We start from the raw sequence: 27837 nt of genomic DNA on the forward strand, positions 1-27837 counted from the left end.
CTGGATGTAACGTTAGAAACATAACCCTCCTACCTGTTACCAAACAATGCAAGTGAAGGCAAAGAAAAGTGTAGCCATATAGAAACATGATATCACCTGAAGTCATCGCAGCACGGAAAAGCTCATGTGGTGAAGCGGGTGGCGAGAACACTTGATGTGTTCAGGCAGGTCGATTCTTTCTTTGTAAAGCTGCGTTTTCACCTCTATTGTCCCTGGCTGTCAGGGCGAGAATGGCGTCCTATTCAGGAGGGCTCAGGTGGGGACTATGTGTGTGTGTGTTGTGTGTGTGTGTGTGTTGTGTGTGTGTGTGTGTGTGTGTTCTGGTCTGCTGTGCATGCTATATTCAGTCACTTGTATTTGGGTGTGTGCTCGTGTGGTCAAGTAAGAGAATTGCATAGAGTCAGTAGGCCTGATCCTCTTCCGCGCTTCAGCGGGATTGGAAGACGTTTCCTCTTTGTTAAGGTCCACTAAGAGGGAAATGGCTCCCCAGGGCATACTAAGCTGTCATGGTGTCACACATTGACAGCTAGAAGACTAAATCAAAATAATCACTCCCTTATGGACACACACACACCGAATGAACTCTTGTGCTGTACATCTCAAAAAATACCATTATATTGTATATTGTGTGTCAGTTTATTATAATTTTTTTTTTTTTTCTCGTTCTCTTGTCCCCTCTCTGTCTCTCTGACTTTCTCTGTTGCACTCACACACACCTCTGCATAGCTCCAGGCTGTACAAATGAGCTCTGCCACTTCAGAGAGCTAAAGAAAACTATTCTGATGTCAGTGGTAATTATTCAGCAGCATGTTCCCACAGCTTGTCCACCCCTCCCTCTCTCAACCTCTCCATCTCCGTGTGTGTGTGTGTGTGTGTGTGTGTGTGTGTGTGTGTGTGTGAGAGAGAGAGAGAGAGAGAGAGAGAGAGAGAGAGTTAGAGAGGGAGAGAAGGAGAAAGAGAAGCTTCTCAGCTAATCTCATCCAGACTTCACACTTTGTCACTCAGTATTTCAGTCTTGTAACTTTGGTGTGGTAGGTGTAATCCCCTCTAGGCAAGACAAGACAGGAACTAAATGATTTCACACTTGAATTATTTGTCTTTTTGAGGTGCAAAGAAATTGCTTCTATGTAGAGTCTAATCACCTTTAGTGTGGAAGATGTAATTTGAAAGACAGAAGAAATGTTCGAGTTGAAAATGTATTGACAAAAAACAGTTTAAAGATGAGATAGATCATAATTTATTTCACATACACACACACGCGTGCGCGCAAACACACACACACACACACACACACTGTTGGTATTAAAGAAAAAAAGATTAAAGATGGCAAACTGCCATCAGTTGAATATTAAAAAAAAAAATATAATACACAGATTTATCAAAATGTCCTTTATAGCCTTACTATTAAAGGTCTATATTATTAAAAGGAATGAAAAAGTAACAGCAATGTTAGTGTTAGAGACAAGAATTATTGCACTTAACTTCAGTGTCAAATTCCTTATTAAGGCATTTAGGCTCTGAAGAACCCAGTGTCTTTATCCAGAAGAAGTCATGTGGAGTTCACATCTTCCATTTTTTGATGTGCAGATGTATCTGCTTTCAGACATACTACATTTATTTTGATTCACAGCCATCGGACTGAGCACTGGATTCGTTGCTCTCAGTCAATTTAATTAATCCTTTAAGTCACTTTTTGCCTTGCTGTTGCCTGTAGGTGTGACAGTGTCAGTCAATGGATTGTCACGACAAGTTGAGAAAGACAGAAAATAACTTTGGTGTTGTAATTTGTGCTGTATTGTATTGTATTCATGGTGTAGAACATGGAACAGGAACAGGGTGTTGAATAATAAACATAGCCAAGACATTTGAGCATGGATTTCCTTAAACATTTCCTTCAACAGCATGCAAAGTTGAATATCATTCAGCGGACTTGACATTAAATTGATCAGCCTTTAGATGGCACTATAGTCCATCTCTGCCTTTTATGCCTCTCGAAGGCTCCATCATGCATTCCTTTGCTGAGTGTGAAGGTCTGTGGACCACAGCTGCCACAGATAGGGATCTGCAGGATGAGGAAGGGACGCTGAGGAGGTCACTCGCACACAAATACTCACACAAGCAAGCAAACACACACACATATGCGGTCGTGCTTCCATCAGTTTAGACGGCATTACTTTGACTTATGCTCATTTCCAGGGGACATGCCCTAACCACAACTTGCCTTACACTAATGATATATGTTACGCAGGGAACTTAGCCCCTTCAGTGTGACTGTGTAAATGGTTTTATGTCCCCATAACATGAGTAATTCAAGTATGCACACACACATGTGCACTCACACACACAAACGTCTATTCACAACTGCTTTTTTTGGAGAGGGTAAAGAGGATGTGATTGAAGAATTGTTGCACATACACATACAAGCACACACCCACAGGAACTTTTGTGGCATTTTGGCGGAAGAGAGTTGAATAGGGGGCTTATGAGTGAGAGAGAAACAGGTGAGGACTGGTGACCTAGTCCACTCATATATTCTTCAACACACATGCACACAGGCATCCCACATGTGAAGGCGGCTGTTGCCTTTGGAAAGGGGCCTCCTTCAACTGCCCTATGTATGCTTGAGCGATGTCAGCACGACTATGGAAAGATTCCTTTCCCGTCGTACACACAAACATGGACTCACACACTCAAATTTTCACACCAGCACGCACTATCTTACTTTGACTGCTCTTTTAAAAATACTCACACACACACACACACGCGCGTGCATTGGTGCCCTGTTAGTTTCTTCCCCTCTTTTACTCTCCATGAACACACATGCAGACACAAACTTGGCAGGATGTGAAGGCAGAAAAAGGGGCCGAAAGACAACACTGAGATTAGGAGGCTTTTGTCACGGCTCTGTGGCAGACTTTAAAGACTTTGGCTCCCTTCCCCTCGGCCAGATTTCTTTCTTTTCTCACCCTGCCTGTCCACATCCCTCTCTTTTCACAAGGGAAGGTAAACATTCAGTACAGAGAGACAGAGAGAAAAGGGAGGAATAGTGGAAGGGAGGGATGGGTGGAAGAAGGATGGAAGCCGCCTGTTGCCCTCTTATTGTGTTTTTGTTTTCTTAGTTTTAATGGTGGCTTTGTGGCTGTGTGGAGGATGATTAGGAAGGGAGAGGTATGCAAACAGAACAGCGCTTCAATGCTAGCCAGGTGTCTGTGTTGTTCCCATCTGTGAGTGTGTGCATGTGTGTGTGTGTGTGTTCGATGGCTGCATATATCTGTGCTTTTGTGTTTGTGCATGTGTGTGCAAACTCAACGGTAAGTAGCTGTGTACACATGTTGCACATGAACTTTACCATTACTCTTGTCCAGGCGAGTGTGCAGATGTATAGGTATCTTCCAGGTTTCTATGAGCAGATATTATGCATGTGGTTTTTCCCAGGTGGATGTGTGTATATGTGAGAGAGGGCCCTTCATGGTCACTGACTCCATTCACCTGAGCACTCCTTTCACACTAAAAAGATGCAAAAAAGCTCTTTGGACAGTTTCTCTTCATCACCAACCGCAGCTGTTGTTGACTCAAATACCCAGGCATCTCCTCTCTGGGTTAACACCCTTTAAACCATCCAACCACATAGCAGAAACCTCCACCAGAAAACAAAGGATCCAACAAAACCACAAGGTAGGAAGGTCCAAACATGCAGCACCAATGGACAAGTTTACGTCAAGATGTAGCCATTCTGTTGGCTGGATGAAGTATGCTCAGAGTGTTTGTGTCACGAGGTAAGAAAACTGGGCTTGGAAAAAATAAGACAAAGGCAAACTATTTACATGGTACAGCTAGAAAACTAGAAATACTCACTGAAGAATCATGTAAAAAAAGAGAAAAATTGACTTAAGAGACCTGTACAGGAGAAGAAAAACCTTCAAACCAGAATCAATCCAAAATGGTAAAGTTTTAATTCTCTGAAAAATTTCTTTGAATTATAAAATTCATCCAAAGACCCCTTTTTCTGCTCTATTTTTTTGTAGGATCCTTTTATGTAAAGCATTTTTTAAACAATATTTTCACCAGTTTAACTCTACTCGTAAAAACAAAAGACCTGTTATGTTTAAATACTATAGCCAAAAAGAGGCACAAATCTCAGTGCTGATTATTATCATTATTATTTGTGTGTGTGTGTGTGTGTGTGTGTGTATGTGTGTGTGTGTGTGTAATGTAAAAGAAAGGAAATGCAGTTCCCAGTGTGGATTTCTTTAGAATATTAAAAGCACTGTGATAGGATTTACAGCTTGTGAGTCATGTATGTAAAAAGCATCAAGACTGAACAGGTTAGTGACCTCTGTGATGGAAGAACAGCCCTCTGTGACTTTTTAGGTTGATTTTGGCTCTGTACACCACAACAGCCGATTTTAAATCAAACAGTCAAGATGTTACTGAAGTGCAGAGTTTCATCTTTGATTCAAGCAATTTAACTGTTTGGAAATGTTTACACAAACCTCCATTTTCAAAAGTAATTGGCTATTTCTTCATTATTTCAGGTGCTGAAATTACATTTGGTAGCTGTTCACTGGAACTCTTGATATGAAGTCCAAAGAGAAGGTAATGCAAGTGAAGAATGCTGAAAAATCTAAATTAACTTATCAGAGACAGAAAAACTTTAGGAGTGGCCAAATAAACAATCTGGTACATTCTTAAAAAGAAGTAATGCACAGTAGCACCAAAAGAACTAAACTGGATGATCGGAGAATTATTTCCAAGGTTAGGATAACCGCCACAACATCTAGCCAAGTCAAGAACACACTCCAGGAGATAAATGTGTCATTGTCAAGGTCTACAATCAAGAGACGCCTTCATGAATGTAAAAACAGAGGGTTTACCACAAGGTCCAAACCACTGGCTACACTCAAGAACAAGAAGCCCAGATTAGACTTTGCCAGAGAACATCTAAAAGAGCCGTTCTGGAAAACAAACATATTTCTCAAGGCAAAGAAATGGGATATTCTTCCATGGCCAAGTCAGTCACCTGATCCCAACCCAATGGAGCATGTTTTTCACTTACTGACAGTCAATGCAATACTTTTCAAGTCTGCGCTTCAATCACATCTTTATTATTTGATTTAGAATGCACTGTGGTGGTGAACGGAGGCAAAAATACAACTGTGTCATTGAGAACCTAACTGTACACACATGTAGGGTAAAATATCCTGGCCAATCATCAGAAAATCAACTTGAACTGAAAAATCTGAACAGATTTTAAGATAATATACCAAATCTTTTCATCTGTTTTTGTCTCATTATTGTAACAATGTTTATACTCAGTTTATTTAGAGACTTTCCACATATGTTTTAACAGGATAGTCTCTCTTCTCGTGGAACAGGTTTCTGTTACACAATATTTTTATGTTTCAGTCACACAAATTGTATCTTTAAAGCAAAATTCATGCATTGAATGCAAAGTGCTAAAAGTTAAAAATTTTGGATTTTTTTTAAAACTGAAAGTAAAAACATTGTTAATGATTTTGAGAATTAAAAAAAAACATGCATTTTGATATAAATCAATAAAAACTGACGTGTTTATGGTATTTAAATGATATTCAATGAAAGGACAGATGGGACAGAAGGTATCTGGCCTCAGTGGCATTTTTATCTTCCTTCCTGTTGCACATTTCTTTCCTCTCACACTTCCACACTCTTCACTGATCTCATCTCCTCTCATCAGAGAACACCAGTGAGCTCAGCACATCTATCAGCAGCTCAGCTCAGTGTCATCCTTCTCCTCCTCATTTCGCTTTATCTTTTCTCCCTTGTCTGTCCTCCCATGTTCCTCTCCCTAACTCTTCAAGTCAATCAAACTAAAGCACATGCACGCACTCATACACACACACACACACACACACACACACACACACACACACACACACACACACACACACACACACACACACACACACACACACACACACACACAGGAAAAGGTTAGTCTCTCAGATAAGAAGAAAAAAACATGGGTTTAATGTCAGTGATATCAAATGTAATATTTTCATCACTGACATTAAACCCTTTAAATTTTGTTAATGCTCTCGTCTCACATTAAGGAATACATCTTTCACAGCTGTCATGAATCTGTTAGGGATCCAGGATTTGGAAATCCCTGGATAAGGTCATATGTACATGGGTAACTGCTGATTACTGCAAAATTTCAAAACAGCAAATTCCTGTGAGGTATTTTCATTCTCCGTATATTTTCGTTGTTTTTTTTTAACCATTTTCCTCCCATTTCCTTCCACATGTAATATCCACCAACAACATCCTGCTCACTCTGTAATAAATATTCTAATCTGACTCAAGACAAGGAGACCAAAATGTATATATTCAGTTTCATTTTGATGTTCATTCACGTATAACTCTCTCTAAGAGGAAACATTTAAATGTTTTTATGTGATATGTAATTTGTAGATAAATTCATCACCCGTGTTGAATCTCTTTTTTTCTAGTAATCTTTTCCTGTGTAAAATGCACTGGCAGACGGGGAGTACTTTTTTATAGTTCAAGCACAAGCTGGTTTCAAGCTGGTGTCATTATAATAAACAGCAGAAGATTAGCTGGCTTACAGCAGCAATTTATTTAAAAATCAAATGCTGCAAGTGAACAGGGGGCCTTAAAGTCAGCTTCTCTTTATAGAAAAACTACTGACTAAAACTAAAACTAAACTGATTTGTACTATAACATTAAAAATGGCTTAGATGGCTGCATGTAATGCCAAAATGTAGTGGGTTTAGTGATGGACCCACAGAAAATGAACCCTTGAATCTGCAGGTCTTCTCAGCTTTGCACCTTTGGTGCTTGAGTTAGTTCACTAGCACCCCCCAAATCACCCCACACACACATCAACCGCTTCTGAAATTAAGGCTTCAGCCTTCTCTAAATGTGCCATTTCAGTTTTTTTTCTGCTCTGTGTTTGTCAGTGAGATGGGATACCCTACGATATACCTAATGTTGTTCTCAGGCACACAGATTTGGCTGTGAGCTCAGAAGTTTCATCCCTTCTGTTTGTGAGGGGCGGCCAATCAAGAAAGCTGACTTAAAGGGTGGATAGTCTTAATGGGGAAAGGAGCCAAAATGGCTTGTTTCAGACAGTGGATGAACAATATAAGATGAACAAGGATAATTTTGAATTGTGAACCATGAGCATTAAATTCATCAGGTGGACACAAACACACAGAATAACAATGTGGCAGGGTGTATAAATAGTCAAGTGTTCACAAACACAACTTACTAACTTTATAAGACTAATATTCCACTGTTGTCTCAACAGCTTATTCTGGTGCCCAAACATCAAATAAGAAAATAAATAAAAAATCTAATTGGTTTTATGGTTGCTGGGAAGCCTTAGGTGCATGATAGTGCCTGTCGCCAATTCTCAACAGAATGAATTTAAAAATGCCACCCACAGATACTCAAATGTATCAGCAGTCAGGTCTTTCACAGCAGGAAAACATCAGAGATGGAACCGAACACTGCTTAAAACTTACTTTGTACTCACGTCCTGCCCTGCGGCCGTCTCCACCCGTTAGCATTGCCCATCCTTTCAGCAGTGTTTTCTGTCATCATCTTCCTCTTCTGGTGAGTCAGAGAGCAGAGAGCACTGCGCCTTCACACCCTCCATCTGCACGCAATGCTTGTCTGTCTGTCATCTCTCCAGACAGACATGTTGACAGATGAAACGCTGGCTGAGCTCACACAACCGAAGAGCTTAGACTATTTAGAGAAGGACATTCACTTAAAGACAGTCCCATGGTGCTGGAAGGCATTGTGTTGGACTAAACTGGAATCCCTGTCGTGTCTATGTGAGAGAAATTGGATGCAGCAGCACAGAAGGTGAATGCATTTCAGTGCCGGATTGCGAAACACAAGTGAATCTTTAAGAACAAAGACAATTATCAGTCAGAGTCTACTTTTTTTTTAATGGCAACAATAACACAGATTACAATAAGAAGAAATAATTTTTAAACTAAATGACAATAGACTGTACAAGATTGTCGATATAAAGATTATCGATAAAACTTTGTATATTTTGCCAGCACGTATAAATACAGTATCTTACAAGGACACGAAAGTGGTATTTGCTACATAGCTTACATTAGGACTAGAACACAAAATCAATTCATGCAGTATAATGCCCAATTATACAAAAAAAAACAAGTCAAAATAAAATAAATTAGAAGCACACTCTCTTTTTCTATCTTTAGCATTTACAATGTTTGTGGGCCAATGTGCTGCAAGAGCTTCTGTATGGTCCAAACCACTCTGACTAAATCATCTAACATTGTTTATATTTCAACACATAATATTATTCCATGTACATACTAGTGGTGAGTGTGCATATACACAGTCAGTCTATTGGCAGTTGATTAGCTTTGATGTATGTAACAGGTAACAGTGACTGAAGGAAAGGTTACTGATCCAATACAAGAAGAAAAACAGTAAAGTTCACACAGCTCAGAGTAAAAGGAAAACGATTTCTGCAACCAAGGAACTGAAATATTTCAAATGATATTTTCTGTTAAAGCTGCTGCTAGAAAGGAATTTAAACAAAATCCCTTTTCAACTGTATCACAGTCATTTAGACAGCAAAATAAAAATGTTTCTTTGATGTCCGTGATTTCATTCATTAAGCCTATAAATAAAAGCGGGACCTCACTGGAAGGGCGATACTGTGTTCTCGGGATTCTTGGGTGTCTGAATATGTTTCAGGACAGCTTCACAGGGATATGCAGGCTGTTTGATGTACACAGTATGTTCTAAAAGTTGAATAACTGTGTAGAATACCTGCCAAAAGTATTGAAGTCATTTTCAGGTGTGTTAAAACTTAGAAAGCAACTGGAGGCTTAACTAGTGGTTGGTTCTATATGCGTTAACTTAAAGCACTGCAGGCAACTAGTCCTTAGTCAGGACAGGCATACCAGTGAGTAATATAAAAATATACACAAGAGTATAGTATTCTCTATAAAAATATATTTGTACATTGTCATTCTTGAGATTAAAGGTTTATGTGCAAAAAAAATTGTGAAGAACTAGCATTAAAGTTACCAGGTGATTCCGATAAATCATTTCCTTGTAAAGTTCTCACTGTTGTATTTGTTAAGCCCTAAGGAGGAACTGCAGAGAGAAATGTTGCTTTTATACAAACTGTCATGGCAGGCATAGAGTATGATTCATATTCCACATGAAAGCTCTTTTTTTTACATTTATACTCTTCTGGACAGAGTCACCCCACTGTTTCAACCAGACGCACGGCTGAACGTGCCTCTCAGTGAGCACTATAATGTAAAACCCTGAAACCTAAATCTTATCTTAGCATATCATTTTACACACAGTTTTATGAAGTGGTCAGATTCATGAGCAGACACAGAGATGGATACCTGAGGAAAAAAAAAAGCAAAAGAGAATCTGCTGAAACTTGCTGTGTGTTAATGTTCGCTGCAGCTGCTTTTCTTTGATGTTCTATTAAAGGGTAAATTATTTTATTTTGGGGGTGCGGGTAAACACCCTTACCCCCCTACTAGGAGCACTGAGGTATAAAAGACATTCAGATAAAGGAGAAAAGGTGGTGTCCTCTACTGTACTGTGAAAAAAGGAACATGTCATGCTTCATGTGTGTTTCTAATTGTTCTGATTGCTTTACTGAAAGTGACTGCTGGTTTCCAGGTAATCTACCCAATTAGACCTCTACCCAGGTTAATTTAAAGATGAGTATATAAAAACAGCTAAGCCTACAGAATTCTGTGTATTAAAAGGAATGAAAAAGGTCAGTGATTCAAACTTAAAAGTGGAAGAAAGGTTAAAGGAAAATGAAAAAAGTACAACTTAGACTAGTTCAACCCTTCACATTCATTGGGAGAGGTCTTATCAACTCCCCAAAAAGCACCTGTATAGATGCACCATCGGTGTGCAGTATTATGGCGAGGTTTGCAATCAAATAGGGAAAATACCAAACATGTCCCTAAAACTTTATTTAGGTCGAGCCACGTGGAGTGCAGATACAGCTCTAAACTTCCTAAATAAAACCTGTATATTTGATTCAAGTTGATCTCATTATGCATCCCATTGGTTTACCTTATTTGAACATTACCTGATCAGGATGGTGGGTTTTGTAGGTGACAGCACAGCTTTGGGGGGGGACAAAAAGATGACAATGCAAAGCAGGAAATGTCACCATTATCTGGGAAGTAAAGGAGCTTTCAGTGATAATACCTGTCAGGAACAGATCTAATGATTACTTCTGCAGTCTGTTTTCTGAAACTTCACACCACAGCCACAGTGGTTCAAATCTATTTAAATCTAAAGTCCAACAAACAGGATGAAAAACTGCAACTTGCAGAGCATCCAGATAGCAGCCAGAGATTCAGCAGAGCAGCTGTCAGCCTGGCAGAAGCAAACAAAAGCAGCCCTAATCCTTGCTGGGGTTGTGGATACAGTTGAGTTGAGTTTTTGTTTTTCATGGCTCAGCTGGGCTGACGTCCGAGATACACTCTGAAATGAAGCTACTACATTACACATAAGCTACACTGCTCTTTATAGAGTACCAGGAAGTAGCCTGCTAAATACCACATAATCATTTATATACACAAGTAGCTATATTTGAAATCTTGTAGTAAAAGTGACTTGTTCTTGTACTGTGACTGAGGAGGCTGTGTGGTTGTGGTAAAGACATATAATGTTGTTTTAAGTTACCTTTAAACTGCTCAGTTAATTGTGTCTTCAAATAGGACCTCTGAGCAAAAAGTAAAACAAGTGACATCATCAATCTTTGAATAAATCAGATCTGGGGATTTTTCCCACCCTCATAGATTGAACTGAATGCCAGGTTGACTAAAAATAAAGACCATCTTTCTTTACATTCTTCATTGCTCTTTTCTTGAGTTAAGTCCGTTCCCACGCAACACGTGGCTGCGGCAGAGTTGTATGATCCCAGGTTTTTGTACAGTCTTTTGCACGTGCTTTCCTTGTTCTTTGCTCTGTATACCAGCAGTTAGTGTGGCTGCGATTAAGAGCTGAACGTGAAACACCAAAGCTTGCTACTAGCCTCACTGCTAACACTGGTAATGAAGTGCTGATGCTGGTGCACTTTCCCGTCCACATGTGAATGTGTGTGTGTATGTATGTCTGTGTAGATCTTTGGGTAGATTTTGGGAGCCAATCCAGAGCCCCCCTGAGCCAGCAGCAGCTGCTGATGGGCAACGTAGTCCTCATATGAAAGACAGTCTTTATCCCCGCTGGCTGGCTGAGGAGAGACTGTTGGGCAGGCTCGGTCGCGGCTGGCCACAGGCAGACGCTGAGCAGCGGGGAGAGCAGAAGGATGGACGAAGAAAGAGGAGCAGGTGCGTTTTGACTGGCAGAACCAGAGAAGGCAGTGCCCAAGTGAAGGCGACGACTGCTGGTATTCCGATAATCACGGGCCAGGGGAGGCTCGAGGATGTTGGTATAGGGATGGAGTTGGGTGGAGGCTTCCGGTCTGCAGAGGAGAGATAAGAGAGCAAATGACAAGTGGAATTATGACACTCTACCTGTATCATGGTAATTAACTTCACATTAGCTTATTGTTCTAAGCTAGCATGTTGTTAGATGAAGGTAATATTACAGACAGAGGTTTGTGACAATTCAGGTCAGTCAAACAGACTGTAGGGATGCATCAGTCTGAAATGCAGATTGGATGTTACTTTGATGCAGACTCAAAGGCTTGATCAGGTTGATCTATGAGTCCGATCTATTCCATTCGTGCTAAATCATTCATGTTTGCTACACCACATGTCAGCAGTGGCGCTCCAGTAGCTAGATGGGAACATAACATTGCTGGGATGCTTTTAGTGCATGAACAATAACACAGTGAGCTATGTTCAAACACGTAAGGAACTGATGTCAAAGTGCAGCAAAGGAGAATTAACATGACCAAGTGTCACCAGTATGTAGTAAATCCTCTGAAATGAAAAGAATTGGGCGAATGACAATAAACATCTGTTTTATTTTTCATTTTATTTTGTCTTGGTCGCCACATATTAATTCACTAAATACATGGTATGCGAAAAGTTTGGGCACCCCTGATAATTTTCATGATTTTTCCTTATAAATCATTGGTTGTTCGGATCAGCAATTTCAGTTAATATATCATATAGCAGACGAACACAGTGATATTTGGAGAGTGAAATGAAGTTTATAGGGATTTAAATAAAGTGTGCATAAGTATCTTAAACAAAATTAGGCAGGTGTTAAGAATGCTCTCTCTGTAGGCACCAAATTTCCTTGTTTCTTCCTCTGACCTGGAAGCACAGTGAGGTAGGCACTCCTGAAGCTGTAGCCCATAGTGTTGGCTCCCATGCAGATGTACATGCCAGCATCTTCCTCCTTGGCTCTGGTTATCAGCAGCTTGTTGAGGTAGGATCCGTCGGGGCGTGACCAAACGTCTCCCGGAGGGAGGACCACAAAGTGATAGTCTCCGACCTTGGAATAAAACCATACAAACTGCAAAGTCATAAAATAATTCAGTCAAATGTTACTAACTTGCTTCAGAATAAGGAGTCTGTTGTACCTCTATGGTGGAGTTAAATTTCTTTTCATCACCAGGTTCAACTCGTTTAAGCCACTGGATAACTGGCTTGACGTCACTGCGGACTTTACACTGGAAAGATGTGGTTCCCCCGTAGTCCACAGTGGTGTTGACAGGGTGAGTACCTGTCAGGATGGGTTTAGAGTTGGTACGCTCTAAAGAAAGAGACATAAAATAGACAAACGCGCAGACACATAAACAGAAACTACTTTTAATATTGATTCTAATTCAATTCTGTGAAATGGTTTGATCATTTTAGTTTGGAAATTGTCAAATTGAGCTTTAATAAGAATTAAATCAGGAGAGCATGTATGTGTTATATTCTATTTATTTCAAGTAAATTAAGCCTGAGGGAGTAATCATGTGTGTAGAAAGGATTATTTGTTGTATTCAGCTCGCCCCTGCATCGTCCCTGTCTGCTAACGATATACAAACAGATCACTTATCTGCAGCTCCTGTTTTTTTCTTTATCAGTTCACTGAAAACAGATACCTGACAGAGATATATAATCATCTCTTTTCTAGTATCTGTTAATAGAGCAACATAACCCTGAGTGAGAAAGACATTTTCTGGTGTATACACCAAACAGAGTTAATGACATGCATGTTTTCCTGTTGTATACAGGTTTAAGATTCAACAAAGAGCATGCAGTGCTGGCTTCATTTTCTTGATTGTTTTCCATGCATGTGCACTGGTACAGATTTTAAAAATATTAATGTAACAACAGAGACTCAAGGTGAGCAAACTCAGACCAACTACATTTACTGTAAATACAGAGGAAACACATGATCAGATTTCGTACTAGAGTGGCAGTCCTGCAGATGAATTTACCCACAACCATCTCATAATTTATGCTCCTGCTGTACTGTACTCCAGCATGGAATGACCGACATTTGGATGAATTTCAACTGATAGAGAAAATGTCACATCTGACCTAAGCAAGCGGAGGCTTGATTTACTTTCTTCTTATTTTATATGTGCTTGTGTGTGTGTGTGTGTGTGTGTGTGTGACCACAGCTGTAGTTTAATACAGAACAGATGTGTGAAGTAAAGCGAGAGTGCAGAGGGCTAGTTTGAGCCTCTCAATGGAGCTGTAACATTTGGTTACACACAGTTATGCGCACACAGACACACAAAACCGACACCATCTCACCACCAAACACCTCAGCATTAAATCGATCAGCGTTGCAACACAACCCGATACATCACAAAACACCCACAACTCCTCATAACGCACAGTCGACCCTCAGCAGTAACGAGACTAAAACCGGTTCACCATCCAACCTGAAAAACTCGCTGAACGTTTTTAACTTGTTGGAATGATGTTTACTGATAACACTAGCGGGGATCAATAAATGCCACTGAAAGAATACTTCTGAATAAACTTCTTTTCTTAGTGATAAGCCAGCACCTGCTCAAATGGGAGCACTTTTTATCCAGTAAAATATAAATGACATGAATGTAATTAATAAAAGATTTGCTGTCAGGATTTCCAAATGATTTACACTGATTAGTTGTTGGCACAAGTTAACACTTCCATCTTACAAATCATTATAAGTGAAATCTGCTGATGACAAGAATCTTAATGTCTCTCTCTTTAAATACAGTCTACACTCCTTTCCAAGCATGAGAGATTGCTCCCTGGCAGCAGACTCTTTGACAACAAATCATTTAAATGGCTGAAAAGTTAATTACAGTGATCTCGATCATATGATCTTAGACATTCCGGATAATCACTGTACTGCGAGTGAGACTGGAAACAAAACCCATTTCAAACCCTGCTATTTAGTCACACTGGCCTTTCAGTAAAATGATGACGTATACAGCATAATGTGTATTATTGTTTGAGAGAGAGAGAAGAGAGAGAGAGAGAGAGACAGGCATTCCTGCTGGTTTAGAATATAACAGCAGGAATTCTAAAAAACTTGCACACCACATTCCCAAGAATTTGCTTTCTGATATGTCACGCCATGAGATGACCGCATGTAGCTGCATAAAATACACATTTAGCTCTTCACCTGCAGAACCACCTCCCAGGAGGAAACACCCTCTTCTCTACCTTTACGAATGGCTTTAAAACTTTCTTTTTAATGTAAAACTCACATTTAAGGCTGGCTCTGGTGACTGTGAGCCATCCCTTAGTTGTGCTGTTTTCATGTACAGCAGGCTGATGTGGGGGACCTTCCCTGGTTCACTGAGCCACTGCCCTCTACAGTCCTGTGTTTTACTCCTCATTCATTTATATTATTGTCTCATTTAGTCTTTTTTTCAGCTTCATCAAACATCTACTCAAGTAGAATAAAGAATAACATTATCTCTATATCTGATGAAGCCTGTAAAATCTCCAGAAAATCTTGTACTTGGACCTTGAGTTGCCATTGTTCTATCACACTACATACTGACAGTAAGCAAGTGATGAGTTATTTACTAGCACTGTTTATACTGTAATAGCATTCTGACCTTTGCGGAAGGTCTCTGCTATTTTAAGAAGCATGATAGTACATTTTGAAAATACTCCCTCACACCAGGCTTCAACTAATGGCTACCAATGTTGAAATTGTGGTTTACAATTTTAGAAACTTTGACAATTCGAGCTAATCTATACCCCTGAGACCAAGCATTTAGTTTCTCCCTCTCAGTGACTCACGTATGACTTCCACTTTGTAGGTGGCGTTGATCTCTCCTGCTCTGTTGGAGACGTGGCAGGTGTACTTCCCACTGTGCTCTGGCATCAGGTTCTTCAGACTTAGAGTCCACCTCTTCTTCTGTTCCCCTCCTGCTCCACTTTCTTCGTCTACCAGTGGCCTGTTGTCCTTCAACCAGACAATGTCAGGGCGAGGATTACCACTTGCCGTGCACTTCAGGCGCACGGAGCTGCCTACTGGGCGTGCAATGACACGTTTCCTCATCTTTGCTGGCTGGGTGAAACGGCGAACTGCAAGTGTAAAGAAGAAGGTAGCAAGAGAAAACAAAATAATGATAACTGTAATTAGAGAGGGGGAAATGAAGCTTGATGTTAAACACCTCTAGATAAATATTTCAATTCAGAAGATTTCAATACAAAGATAAACACTTTATTTCTCTCTCTTAGTCAGCTGCAGATGGGGCACATGATCTGCTACAGACTCACTTATTAGTAGAAGTAAATGCTTACAGAGTAGATTTACAGGCATTCTCTGCTGCAGCTAGAGTACTGACAGGGACTAGAAAGAGAGAGCATATTCCTCCATTTTGGCTTCTCTTCATTGGCTCCTTGTTGGATCCAGAATTGAATTTAAAATCCTTCTCCTCACATACAAGGTCTTGAATAATCGGGCCCCATCTTCTCCTAAAGACCTCATAGTACTGTATCACCCCAACAGAGCACTCTCAGACTGCTGGCTTACTTGTGGTTCCTGGGATACTTAAGAGTAGAATGGAAGGCAGAGCCTTCAGCTTTCAGGCCCCAGCTTTCAGGCCCCAAAGTGGGATCTGGTTCCAGCTCCCACTTTGGATACGGGAGACAGACACCCTCTCTATTTTTAAGATTAAGCTTAAAATTTTCCTTTTTGATCACGTTTATGGGCCTGATTCCATCAGAGGTTTCTTCCTGTTGAAAGGGAGTTTTCCTTTCCACTTTCACCAAGTGCTTACTCATAGGGGGTTGTTTTGACTGTTAGGTTTTCTCTGTAATTATTCTAGGGTCTTTACCTTACAATATAGCGCATTATATTGAGTCATTTTGTTCTGGAAGCAGGTCTGAAGTATGACAAACTTCTCAGTTCAGAAAAGATAAACAAGAGTTACTCCTAGTAGGCATCCAAGGGGTAAAGAGTTAAACATTAATACCAATCAGAGTCATGTTACCTGACAGTTTGTGATACAGAAAGGGGGTTGAGAAACATTCCAGCTACAGGTTTATTATTTATCTTTATGTTCCACATATTTTGAACTGCAACGATAGAATAACCATCTCTGGATAATTAAAGCTGTTAGCCTAAAGCACTCAAGGGGCTGTTAAAAACCTTTTATTATTACAAATGTTTGCTTGGATTTATAACTTGTGAGTTGTGGTCTCTCATCCTGATGTTTTACAGTCGATGCACAAACCCCTGTTTGTACATGTAGATATCTGCAGCAGCTAATCAAGATTACAGATTCATTTCGTGCCCATCAAACAGTCAGAACCTGTGCATAATCATCCATTATGCACCACGAAATCAACAATTTTGCTGTTAATAATGATCTGCGTCTATACACCAGCATTCAAGCCTGGTGTGAAAGGGCTTCTGTTTTTACTTGCTGCATTCCAAGTACTTCATGAAGTTTATAAACAAGGAAAATTAAACTGAACAATGACTGAGGCTTAGTGAGTGATGGAGAATTTTTTGCAGTGTGTGGAGCGTAAAGCAGACTGAGGTCATTGCTTTGGGCAGTGCCAGGAATTCCATGTTGTGCTGTAACAACATATGGCAACGTGCCTCTTGGTATATACAGTGTAATTTGCTGTAATAAACCCAAATTGTTTTGTTTAAGAAAAAAATTGAATCACTTCCTCTTTTCCGCACACAGAAGACTTACATCACTGAAAATGCACACACATTTTTCCACTGATCCAAGATCTCTCGTTCTGCATTTGTACCCCCTCTCCTACTCCAACAAAAAAGGTCATGTATTGGACTTGAAACCAAGCGTCCATGAGAACATACTGTAACAACCAAAAAAGCAAGCTACACAACTGTGTCACACTTCAAATACTGGGTTATGAATACACAAGTCATAAAAAGCCAGACAGTGACCTAGCATCACACCAAACATCCATTCATTCCATGCATAAAGCTATTCAACATCCACATCCGTCCACCAAATGCATAACTTAACTCCATTTAGCACAAACAAAAATGTCATGGCTGGACAATACTCCAGTCTAGTCTATTCAGACATGCATATCCTATTTAAAATATACAACAATCAGTGAAAAGAGATCAAAGAAGAAAAAAATTACACAGTAGGCAGGAGAGGAAATTATTCACAGGAGCGCTTGATTTTACAGCCCTCATATTTTAGCCAAAGCAGATAGCCATCAACCGGGACGGTAAATCACCCCGAACTACTGCAGTTTCATCTCTTTCTTTAGACACAGTTATTATTCTAGCTCTGGATAAACAAACAGGGAGAAGAGTTATGTGACGGGTTTGTGCTCTCAAATTAGGAGATTTCAGTACAGCCGCATTACTCAGTGGAAACATACCTCTATGCCGACAGGGCTGAAGCTGGGCAGGATGACAAAACAAACATACCGGAAAGGCTTTTAAGTCTCACCTCTGTGCTCCCTGAGTCTGAGGAAAGCTACTGGACCACAGCTGAGCTGTGACTAGAGAAGGGTCAACAGATCTAACAAAGAGTGAGGAAAGTAACGTGGATGAGACAATGATTCATAGTTTTAACATCCAGCTTTTGATGATTAAAGAAATTCAGCCGGTGCATTGGCTTAGATTGTAAATAATGGTTAAGTATAGTAAAGAGCCAAAAATAAAGTTCAGTTGAACTAGACTGGATAAAGATGAGACTGGAGCATGAATAGAATACAGCAAGGTGTAATGGAAATAAACTGATTTATGCTGTCTAAGATGAACCAAATCAAACACTAGTTAAGAGGAAAACAGATGAAAAGCAAAAAGTGGTTCACATTAGGGTTAGCACCTACAGAAGACTGACAGATCGCCAAAACAGACAAATAAAACTTGAAGTGATGATTAAAAAAAAAAAAAAAAAAGTTGAGAGCAAAGATAAAGAGGCCGAGTTAAAACAATAAAAAGCAAAGGTAAAAGAGAGGGCACATGAACAAGCAGAAAGAAAGAAAAACAGAGGAGGGAGCAGCAAGGGCGAACTAAAGAAATCACGATCGAGAAAGGGGAGAGGGGAGAAGGTGAGAGCCAGAGTGAGCAAAAGGGCAGGCTTGTTCTGAGTCTCAGGGGCCACTTCAGCGCCACACTTCACAGTGTAAAAATACTGCTGACCCTCCGACTGACTGCCTTTGATCAGACAGCGACTGAAAGTAGGAGAGAGACTGTGAGACGGAGTGTGCGTGCGAGGGACAAAAAGAGCCGTATGAAATCCAGCACGGATTTTAGATACTGTACCAAGATAGAGGAGATAATGAGGGAATTTCCTAACTTGAGTAGTTCTGGTGAGGACTTGTGTAGGGTTAAAATAAGTTAGGGTTAGATTTAAGTAAAGATTTAGGTTAGGATTTAGACTTTGGTGGGGTTTTAACGGCTTAATTCTTTACTGATGGTAAGACTGATACCGTCTATATCAGTATAGTATAGGAGGGAGTTAATCTTTTCTAACTTAAAGACAGAAAGACCAAAAGAATAAAAAAGCCACTTAAAATCATACATAAACCTTAAATTATTGATGTTACAACTAGTGGCTGGCTCCAACTGACTCCTGTTCAAAAACAGACTTGTTTCTAGAAATCTATTTATTTTTTTAACCAAACAATTATGATCTCAATTTAGCCCTCTGTTAATAAGATGACATTAAGACTTGGGTGCTTATAGAAAACCGTTTGGATTTTGATTTACAGCTTATTGAAAGTTAGCTTGAATTCTACTCTTCTCAGTTTCTTTAATTTGCAACTACTTGGATTTTTTAATTTAACTAACACACGGTTAAAATTAAATTACAGTGGCAACATATACTGACACCCCATAATTCTTCTCTTTTGCCATTTAAAGGGCTATTTTTCTTCTCCCAGTAAATATCAGTCTGTATGACAGATGATGGCCTATTATCAGTGTATCCAGTACCTTATGATTGATTTATTTTGATACCATTGGTTTTATGGGCACAGAATCCTGCAATACAAAGTTTTCATGCATCTGCATGTCTGAAAAAAACTAACTTGTGCTTCCATTATCTTTGCTTTTCATGTAATTCTATTAAACTGTAGAAAACAAAACAAACAAAACAAAAGATTACTGTTGGGTTAGGATATGTAATTAAAAAGATTTATTAGTCAGTTTAGATAATGTGCAATAAAAGGTTCTGTAAACACAGGAGCAAGCACTTATGTCGATATTTAAATAAATAGGTTGGGGTGTTTGACTGATTACACAGAGGCAAGTGTATAACTGTGTAAAGGGAAACAGGAGCACAGCAGAAGTGTGTCTGCACCGACATTTATGACAGAGAAAAAAGAAGGAGGAGGGGGAGGTAAAAGAGTTTGATAAAGTGATAACAACAAGCAAAGAAAGAAGGGTTAAGCTACGTGACAAGAGGGTCCAGGAACTCTTGGGAGGGGGGGGGAGGAAGGAATGCATACACCCAAATCACACCTCACACAAATAGCCTGCTCTCCCCTCTGTCAGAGCCAATTACTTACACAAACAGCCACCCCGATGTGTGCCTGTGCGTATTTGTGTGTCTGTGTGTGGGCAGAAACCCTCACCATTTCCCCTCTTGACAGTCTGCAAGGTGTTTATTGTACAATCGGCTACTGTACTTGTTACACAAGCTGTCTCAGGTTTCACTTCTAAGCTTGTTTCTCATTTTCAAATGTTTATATCCCTATAGTGATGAGAACTGAGGAGTCATGAGTGCTTACCCAGTTTCCCAGCAAGCTCTGGAGCATGTTCAGGAGCTGTTCCTGCTCCACTTCTTGAACTGGAGTCATCTGGTGAGGGAAAAAGAGAAAGACAAGAAGTGTGATTTGTGTATTGACTCTAACATGAATAATCACCTGAAATTAGAGCGTTTTAAAGGTACTATTTTAACACCCCCTGCTACAGCTTGAGTAAATTAAACATTAATTATGTAAACAAACCAAAAACTATTCTAAAAAAAAAAAAAAAAAGATTGCCTGATTCCTGCAAATTAGAAGCTGAAAACTGTTCCATCTCCTACCAGTTAGGAGGAGGGATACAGAAACATCCCTGTTCTCACTCTAGATATGCAGGTTTTTAGGTGAGAGATCTGCAAAATTGGAAAAATTAGTCTATAAATGGTTTGAAAAGCTTGCTGATGATGGGGCTGAATGGTGGCAGGTGATGAGAGATGGAGCTCACTGGACTGAATGTGTAAAAGCTTCTTGAAAGCTAAGCAGTCGTGAGTTCAGTCACAGCAATATTTACACAATTACTTCACATATACTGTGAATTCTGGCATTCAAAAACTTATCTTCCAGCCAGCGTTATGCTCTCAACACCCTACCATGTAAATTTAAACCTGCCCAGCTGTGAACCACCATATTACTTGTTAAATCAGGAAACCAAATGCTAAATAATATGATTCAGTAAGTTGGTTAATTTGTGTGCTGCAAAGTACCAGCAATGAAAGCCTTGAAATTAATACTACTCCCCTACCATGCATACCCAAACCCCTAAAAATTTAAATCCTGACTCATGTCTCTGGGAAACCATGGTCTTAAATGTGGTCCTTCAACTTTGCAGCAAAGGGAAAATTTCCCTAAAATTACCTTTCAGGGAAAAATGACATGGCACAACTTTTATACTGTATACAGTGTGTTTAATCACACACTACAGTATCATATTGCTTTAATGCTGGTGTATCAGGTTCCCTCTCTCAGCACGTCTTCCCACAATGATTATCAAAAAGATACAAACATCTGTCTGAACCTTCATGTAAGGAAAAACTTCAAGATAGAGCCAATGTATCCAAAGGGGCCTTTAAAGGGGAGGGTTGGGAGGTGGGAGGTCTGATACAGTCCAATATCAGGTCTGTCAAAATACATGTGGGGGTTGTATGTGGTTTACTTGGCTTGAACCTGAAACTTCAACCAAAACCTGATGGTAGCTATGAAAGGAAAGAAAAGGGAACCAAAAAGCCTTGGACCACCTGCAGAAAGTGCGCGTGTGTATGATTTTAAATGGATATGTTTATTGTGCACGCTGGTCTACGCAGTGATCTTTTCAGGATTTTTCGAAGACCACCTGAAAGCTTCGTGTGTTTAATGCAGCGCCAAATGTCTTTAAAGCATCACTATTTGGATGATGGACAAAAAGACACATTTGAAATGCAAATAAAAGGCATGACCTGCATCCTCAAGGCTGGTATTAATAGTATACTGGCAGTCCATGTGGTGAGGCTTCTGTGTGTGTGTGAGATATGAATTCCTCCATGGGTGTGTCAGTGCATGTGTGGATGCGTGTGTTCTGGCATTATTTAGCTAAATGGTAACTTGCGGTGCCGGTATTCCTGTCAAACTTCACTCCTCCTTCCCTCTTTTGGACACCCCTTCATCTCTCTCTCCCGCCACATGCACGGCGAGTTCTGAGAAAGGGCAGGGCGTTTGAAGCCCAGTGGCATGGGGGTCTAATCTAAAGGCGGAACGTGGTTTAGCACTTTAACCAGAAAGCAAACCCTCCCATCGCCTTGTAAACCTTACTTGGCAGACCTCCTGCAGACCCACTCACAGACAAGGACTAGACCCCTTTAACTGTCCGTACAGTGCGGCCGTACAGAAGATCCAAAGTACTGAAGTGAACATATACCTTAGCTTTGATATCTTTAAAAGCTAAGGAAAATTAACATGTTGCATGGTTAAAAGACTAGTGAGATTCACAAAAAGTAGTGGCTTAGTCATTAAAAACATCCATTTCAGACAAAACATCATTAAATATTTATCACATGTAATTCAACAATGTGATGGCCTGTAGCAAGAACATGTTCTTCAAAGATGCTGGAAAGATCTGTCTCTAAGAAAGATGCCAATGCAGACTTAATATCCAACTATAAATACAAGATGCTGCACAGACAACAAGTGGACTGCTCTGTTAATATTTTACACGTGATGTGAAGGGAAAACTTTTGTTTAAATCACTTCAGAGAGAAGACAACAAACTAAATATGTTCAAGCTTACTAATTTCAGTGAATAACCCCATGCTATCACACACCCAAGACTCCCTTTTTGCCCTTTCATGAGTAAAAAAAATATATCTTCAGTATGAAATGTGCAATCTGTCAGCATATTCAGCGACCAGGCTTTCACGGGTCCATACCTTTCTTCAGCTTGGTTATATGAGTGCAGGGCTGCGGGGGCAGCGTTAATGTTTTTGCTGTTTGTTTCAAGTTGAACACACACATAGCAGAAAATATACCCTCCCTGCTTCAGCTGCTTTCAATAAACAAAATGCTTTCTTCTCATCTTGTTCCACCTTCTAATGTTGGGCCAGATACTTTGCCTGTTGCTGACAACAGCTAATACACACACACACACACACACACACACACACACACACACGCACACACACACACACACACACACACACGAAGACCAGTGTGTACTGCCTGCCAACAATGAAACACTCAAAAACAGCAAAGATGTGAATAACAGAATGTTGGACACTGGCCAAATTAACTTCCTACTCATTGCATACAGATGCTTGGCCATAACTCCTTGGTGTCACTTTTAAGCGCACCAAGTGCCCTTTTAGCATGATTTTTTTCCTACCGATGAGGTATACAGCAGAAAAACAGGTTGAAGAAAAAGATCTGGGAAAGACAAACACACACACACAAATAAACACTGCATGATCAAAACAAGAAAAAACAAGGAAACAGTGCACTTTGGCCTTATCTTTTTTCCATCTGTTTTTGGGCCACGTGTTTCTGGTTAGCGTCGAATTATAACATCATGTACCTCATATCTTTGCTCTTGCCCTGTTGTATCATTATGAAGATTTAAAGACCTTGAAGAAGATGTGGGAGGATTTTTATTTTTTTTTTGCTGTGTCTGTGCAGGAATTGTATAAAAATACATACTTTCCACTGAAAGCATGCCGCTTGCTACCTGTTGTGCCATGATTGTAAAAACATGTGCGCTTGCAGCTTCTGATGTACAAATCCACAATGAGTATAAAATACTCCTTTTAATATTCCTGCCTGTTGGGCTCTGACTTAAACATTCACCCTCTCCTCATTCTTGTGCTTTGCATCTCTTCTTTTCATTTTCTGCCGCTTTGCTTCTTTGTTTCTTTTTATTCATCTTTCTCTAAATCTAAATCTGCAGGGGGGCAATGGTTCAACGGTGTGCTACATTTCACACTTTAACTGGCTGCGTACCCCTCTGTGAGTGTGTGTGTGTATATTTGTATAACCTCTTCTTTTATTTGCTTTCAGTTCTTTCGAGAAAAGGCAGCAATTGTACATGAGCACGCTCAGAAATATGACTCCCCACAGTCCAGTGTGTGCGTGTGTTTGTATCTATGAGTTGTCCGGGGGGCAGTGTTTTCCTAAAGGGTCGTGTCCTTACAGGTTTTAACAGACAGACACTGGATATGTGGACAGAGCCTCTGTGTGTGCGCAAGTGTTTAAGCTGAAGTGTGTACACGTCTGAGGGAGAGAAAAGGATGTTTCTATGTCAGCTTCTACTGACCGCTGGTTGTTGCAGCAATAGGGCCAAAACCAGCAGTCCTGATGTGAGTTTGTGTGTCTGACAAACCCTGTAAATCACTGTTAGTCCTCTAAAATTGACCATCGTCATAGTTTCACATTTCACGCAGCCACAGCTTTCTCCACAAACTTGTTTGCCTTCTTATTTCAGACAGGAGCTACCACAAGCAAAGGCACCGAAAGAAGAACCATTGTTCAGTTAAACTTTCATCCCAGGAGGACTTATTTTCGCTTAAGCTTCCTTTGAATATTGTAGAGGGTTGCAGTTTTGACCAAAGCTGAAATTAAACCACGGTGTGCAAATGATCAGAAAGACCACAAAATAACATTCAAACTTTACCCAGATTAGATTCTCACTCTAATTTTATTTGCATAAACAATGTGATTGAAGTAGCTTAATCAACAGTAAATGTTAACTGTTGACCTTGAAACAATATTTGAGAAAAGAGTCAAAACAGAAGCTCACTTTTGAACATATTTGAAAGTAAAACCTGTGTTTTTTTGTGCACATGACCACTGGGCTACTTGCTATTTATCAGTGATCAGAAAGGGTGACACCTTCTGACTTCATTTAGGCAGAAAAGGGCACCTACAGGCCCTATTTATGCAAGTAATCATATTTAATAATGGCCATTTGATTGGCTGACACTATTTAAAGTGGGTGGCATTACAATACTATTTTTAAAGAACCTGGGTGAGAGGGTGAAATTATGAACAGAATGTTTGGCATCATTAAAACCCCATTTTTCAACACAGTTCTGTTAGTATGCATCTTCCTCCAAACCCATCTTCTATAAGAGCCAGCAGCATAAACAACATTTGTCCTTCAGCAGTTGTTTGGCCTGTCAGTGCTCTGACCCCCTACCTAAATACACACTATCATTATAATTCGATCAGTTCAACAAGACTCTAGAAACAATGAAACCACATGCTGTGGGTTTCTGTCTTTTGTTATAAGACTACTATTGTGGGAGATGGAATAACACTAAAGATTACACATTTTTGAAACTCAAATGGTAGCGAGACATCCAAAAGCTCTCGTTTTACATCCGTTTGTTTCTTTTTCACAAAGTTTTACACCATAGCATCTCGACTCCCCGTTCCAAACATTTTAAGAATATTTATGCATATTCTGTTGCAACTCTACAGCATAGTCTTTATAATAAATGGTTAGATGTACACACTGTAGCTCTAGATAACTATAAGACTGTGGATAGTCTGTGGACAGTTTCTGTCTGCAGTATGGGTTGTGTTTCATCTGTAATTAGGAGCTCATGTAATTTGTGTGGGAACAAACAAAACACTGATCAATCTGAAAATGTCAGTAAATGTGTTAATGAGTTCAAGTGTATAATACACAACATTTAAGTTTGATATCTTTATAAAACATTTCTTCTTTCTTGTGAAGCTCTGTAACTTTGTACATGCAGCTCACTGAAAATTGTGCAAACTTGACTTTTTTGAACCTCGTGAAAAGAAAACTTTAAAAAAGGCAGTAATTGGCCCTGGAATTGATAATGTTTTTTCAGGCTAATATTTCCACGGCCAGTTATTAACTTGGCGTTTAAGGATAATAACGTTTAGAGTTGACTGAGAGTTAATCAGCACACACATCTGATCACGCACACTTCTCAGATGTGAACATTTATTGATATTTTCTATTTTATAAATGTAATAATACCTTTGGCCTAGATTAAACAAATAGTTTAAGGACAAAGAGTTGGGCTTGGGAAAATTATGGTCAGTCTCTTTTCAGAATATCTTTTTATAGACAAAATAATAAAACAAAAGGATTGTTATAGATAACTTGATGACATTTTCCTTTCTCCAAATCTGATTTTTCTGGCTTAACAAAAAGCCTTAAAGATGAAGTGATACTGAAAATAATTACCAGTTTTAATCCAAGTTATCCCGATTTTAACTAAACTTCTCTTCTTCGGTCAACTTTTCTACTAGTCTCTCTTCTCTCCTTTAGATTAGCTGTCCAAAACGCATTTTACACAACCAAAATTCCTTTGCACAATTAAGATTTGCACAGATTACTCTAATACATGGTCTACAGGGAAAAACAGTTACATTATGTATGCATAAAGTTGTCATGTTCTCCAGAGAAAACAGTAAGTGTACACGTGTGCACATGTGTAATTCATTCTACAGTGCACACACACACACACGCACGCACAGACACACAGATTTCCACTACTGGCTGTGCAGATGCTGTGTGTAGCCTTATGGAAATCATTACAACTTCTGCTGCTTTTGTCCTCCATTAACAGCATGAGAGTGAGAGACAGTGAAAGGGACTGTGACAGAGAGAGAGAGAGAGCGAATGAGATGGGATATGACTGACTTTTAGAAGAGGTCAGAAGGCAGCAGGAGAGACAGATGAAAAGAGAGTTGGAAAGAAAAAGGCAGCAGTACAGAGAGAGATTTATTAGCTGTATCCACAGGGCAGACACTCATACACTGCAGTTAACTTCTACTCCATGTGAGCGACAACACCGGCTTAAATGACATATTAACTGCTTGTACGTTTGTAAGCTCAGACTATTTAGTGGCCAGTGAGCACACTGGTGACGTGCGCTTGAGGTGAAGACATTTTCCACCATGCATTAGGATTCGCGCACGCGCACGCACGCACACGCACACGCACACACACACACACACACACACACACACAAAACCAATTTCTAAGCCGAATAAAATCCTTGTATGCTTCTAAGCAAAACATCTTTTGCTCTGAAATGTTTCTGGAACATTTGATCTCATTACCCCCTCAAATGCAGACACACACAGACACGCACACACCAACACCTGACAATGTTTTCCCCTCCCGCTAGCCCCCTACTCACTTGTCCACCCCTTTCGAATGGCCCCCGTGTACCCGGCCAAAACAACAACAAAGTTTTTTTTTTTTTTTTTAACAAGAGCAACTTTACGATGCTGTTCACAAATGCGATTACACGACGTGCCATCCTGGATTCTGAAACACGATCAACGCACATCAACGTTCGGGAGGGGAATTGATTCCAGCTTTCTGACCTATTTGGTGTGAACAAATCAAACAGAAACACACACAACTAATTCACGCAGCGATCTAAATATGGGGTTGATTACCTAGCATTCCTTAGCGCCATGTGTTTTAAAATAAAGGAAAGTATGAGGCGTCTCAGGGTGCATGTGTGTGTGTGTGTGTGTGTGAGGATAAAGGTGGGGTGACATCCAGGAAATCTTTGATTCTGATGTAACACAAAATGAATTGATTTCTGACTACATTGTACCTTTTTTACAGATCGGTGATTTTGATGCATATGGCAGTTCATTTTGGAAACCAACAGCAGCTACTTTTCAGTTTTTCCAAACTCAGTAAGATCCAAAAACATTTTCCTCAATTATTCATATCAATCCATAAGTGTTAGTGGAACAAAAATTAGCAACATTTACCTCACAATTCAGCTATGCTGCTCTCAGAGCAACAGCTAAGCCAGCTAACACAGAACTGTTTGCAGGGTTGCATTAGAAGCAAAGGCAAGCTATATAATTTAGTTATTGAGCAAAATACATTAGACACAAAACTTTTTTTTAATTATACATTACATCCAATTTCAATAAAACTAGGGGACACACTTTTCAGAAATATTGATCTAGTAAAAACAGCATATTCAGGTAAGATTAAGGTAGAACATCAAAGGACGATTGTATACCAGTGAAGGACAAAAGCAACACAAATTGAAATAAAAATTAGACCGCTGAGTGTTTTGACCATCAAGATCTTCAGAAGACTAAATAACTGAGACACTGACTGTCAAAACAATGTCAAATAAACTTGCAGAGAAAG

General features: G+C 39.8%; 1 protein-coding gene across 1 annotated transcript in view; it reads right to left on the reverse strand.

Annotated features, from left to right (window-relative positions):
- Positions 1-11090: 11090 nt before the first annotated feature.
- The window catches only part of LOC115786398 (fibroblast growth factor receptor-like 1), a 71990-nt gene continuing 55243 nt past the window's right edge, over positions 11091-27837 (reverse strand). The window contains 7 exon segments of the mRNA XM_075074400.1: positions 11091-11107; positions 11110-11420; positions 11422-11512; positions 12315-12495; positions 12584-12756; positions 15249-15536; positions 20193-20261. Coding sequence (XP_074930501.1) covers positions 11091-11107; positions 11110-11420; positions 11422-11512; positions 12315-12495; positions 12584-12756; positions 15249-15536; positions 20193-20261 — 1130 coding nt within the window.

Source organism: Archocentrus centrarchus, chromosome 10 (assembly GCF_007364275.1).
Source record: "Archocentrus centrarchus isolate MPI-CPG fArcCen1 chromosome 10, fArcCen1, whole genome shotgun sequence".
NCBI lineage: Eukaryota > Metazoa > Chordata > Actinopteri > Cichliformes > Cichlidae > Archocentrus > Archocentrus centrarchus.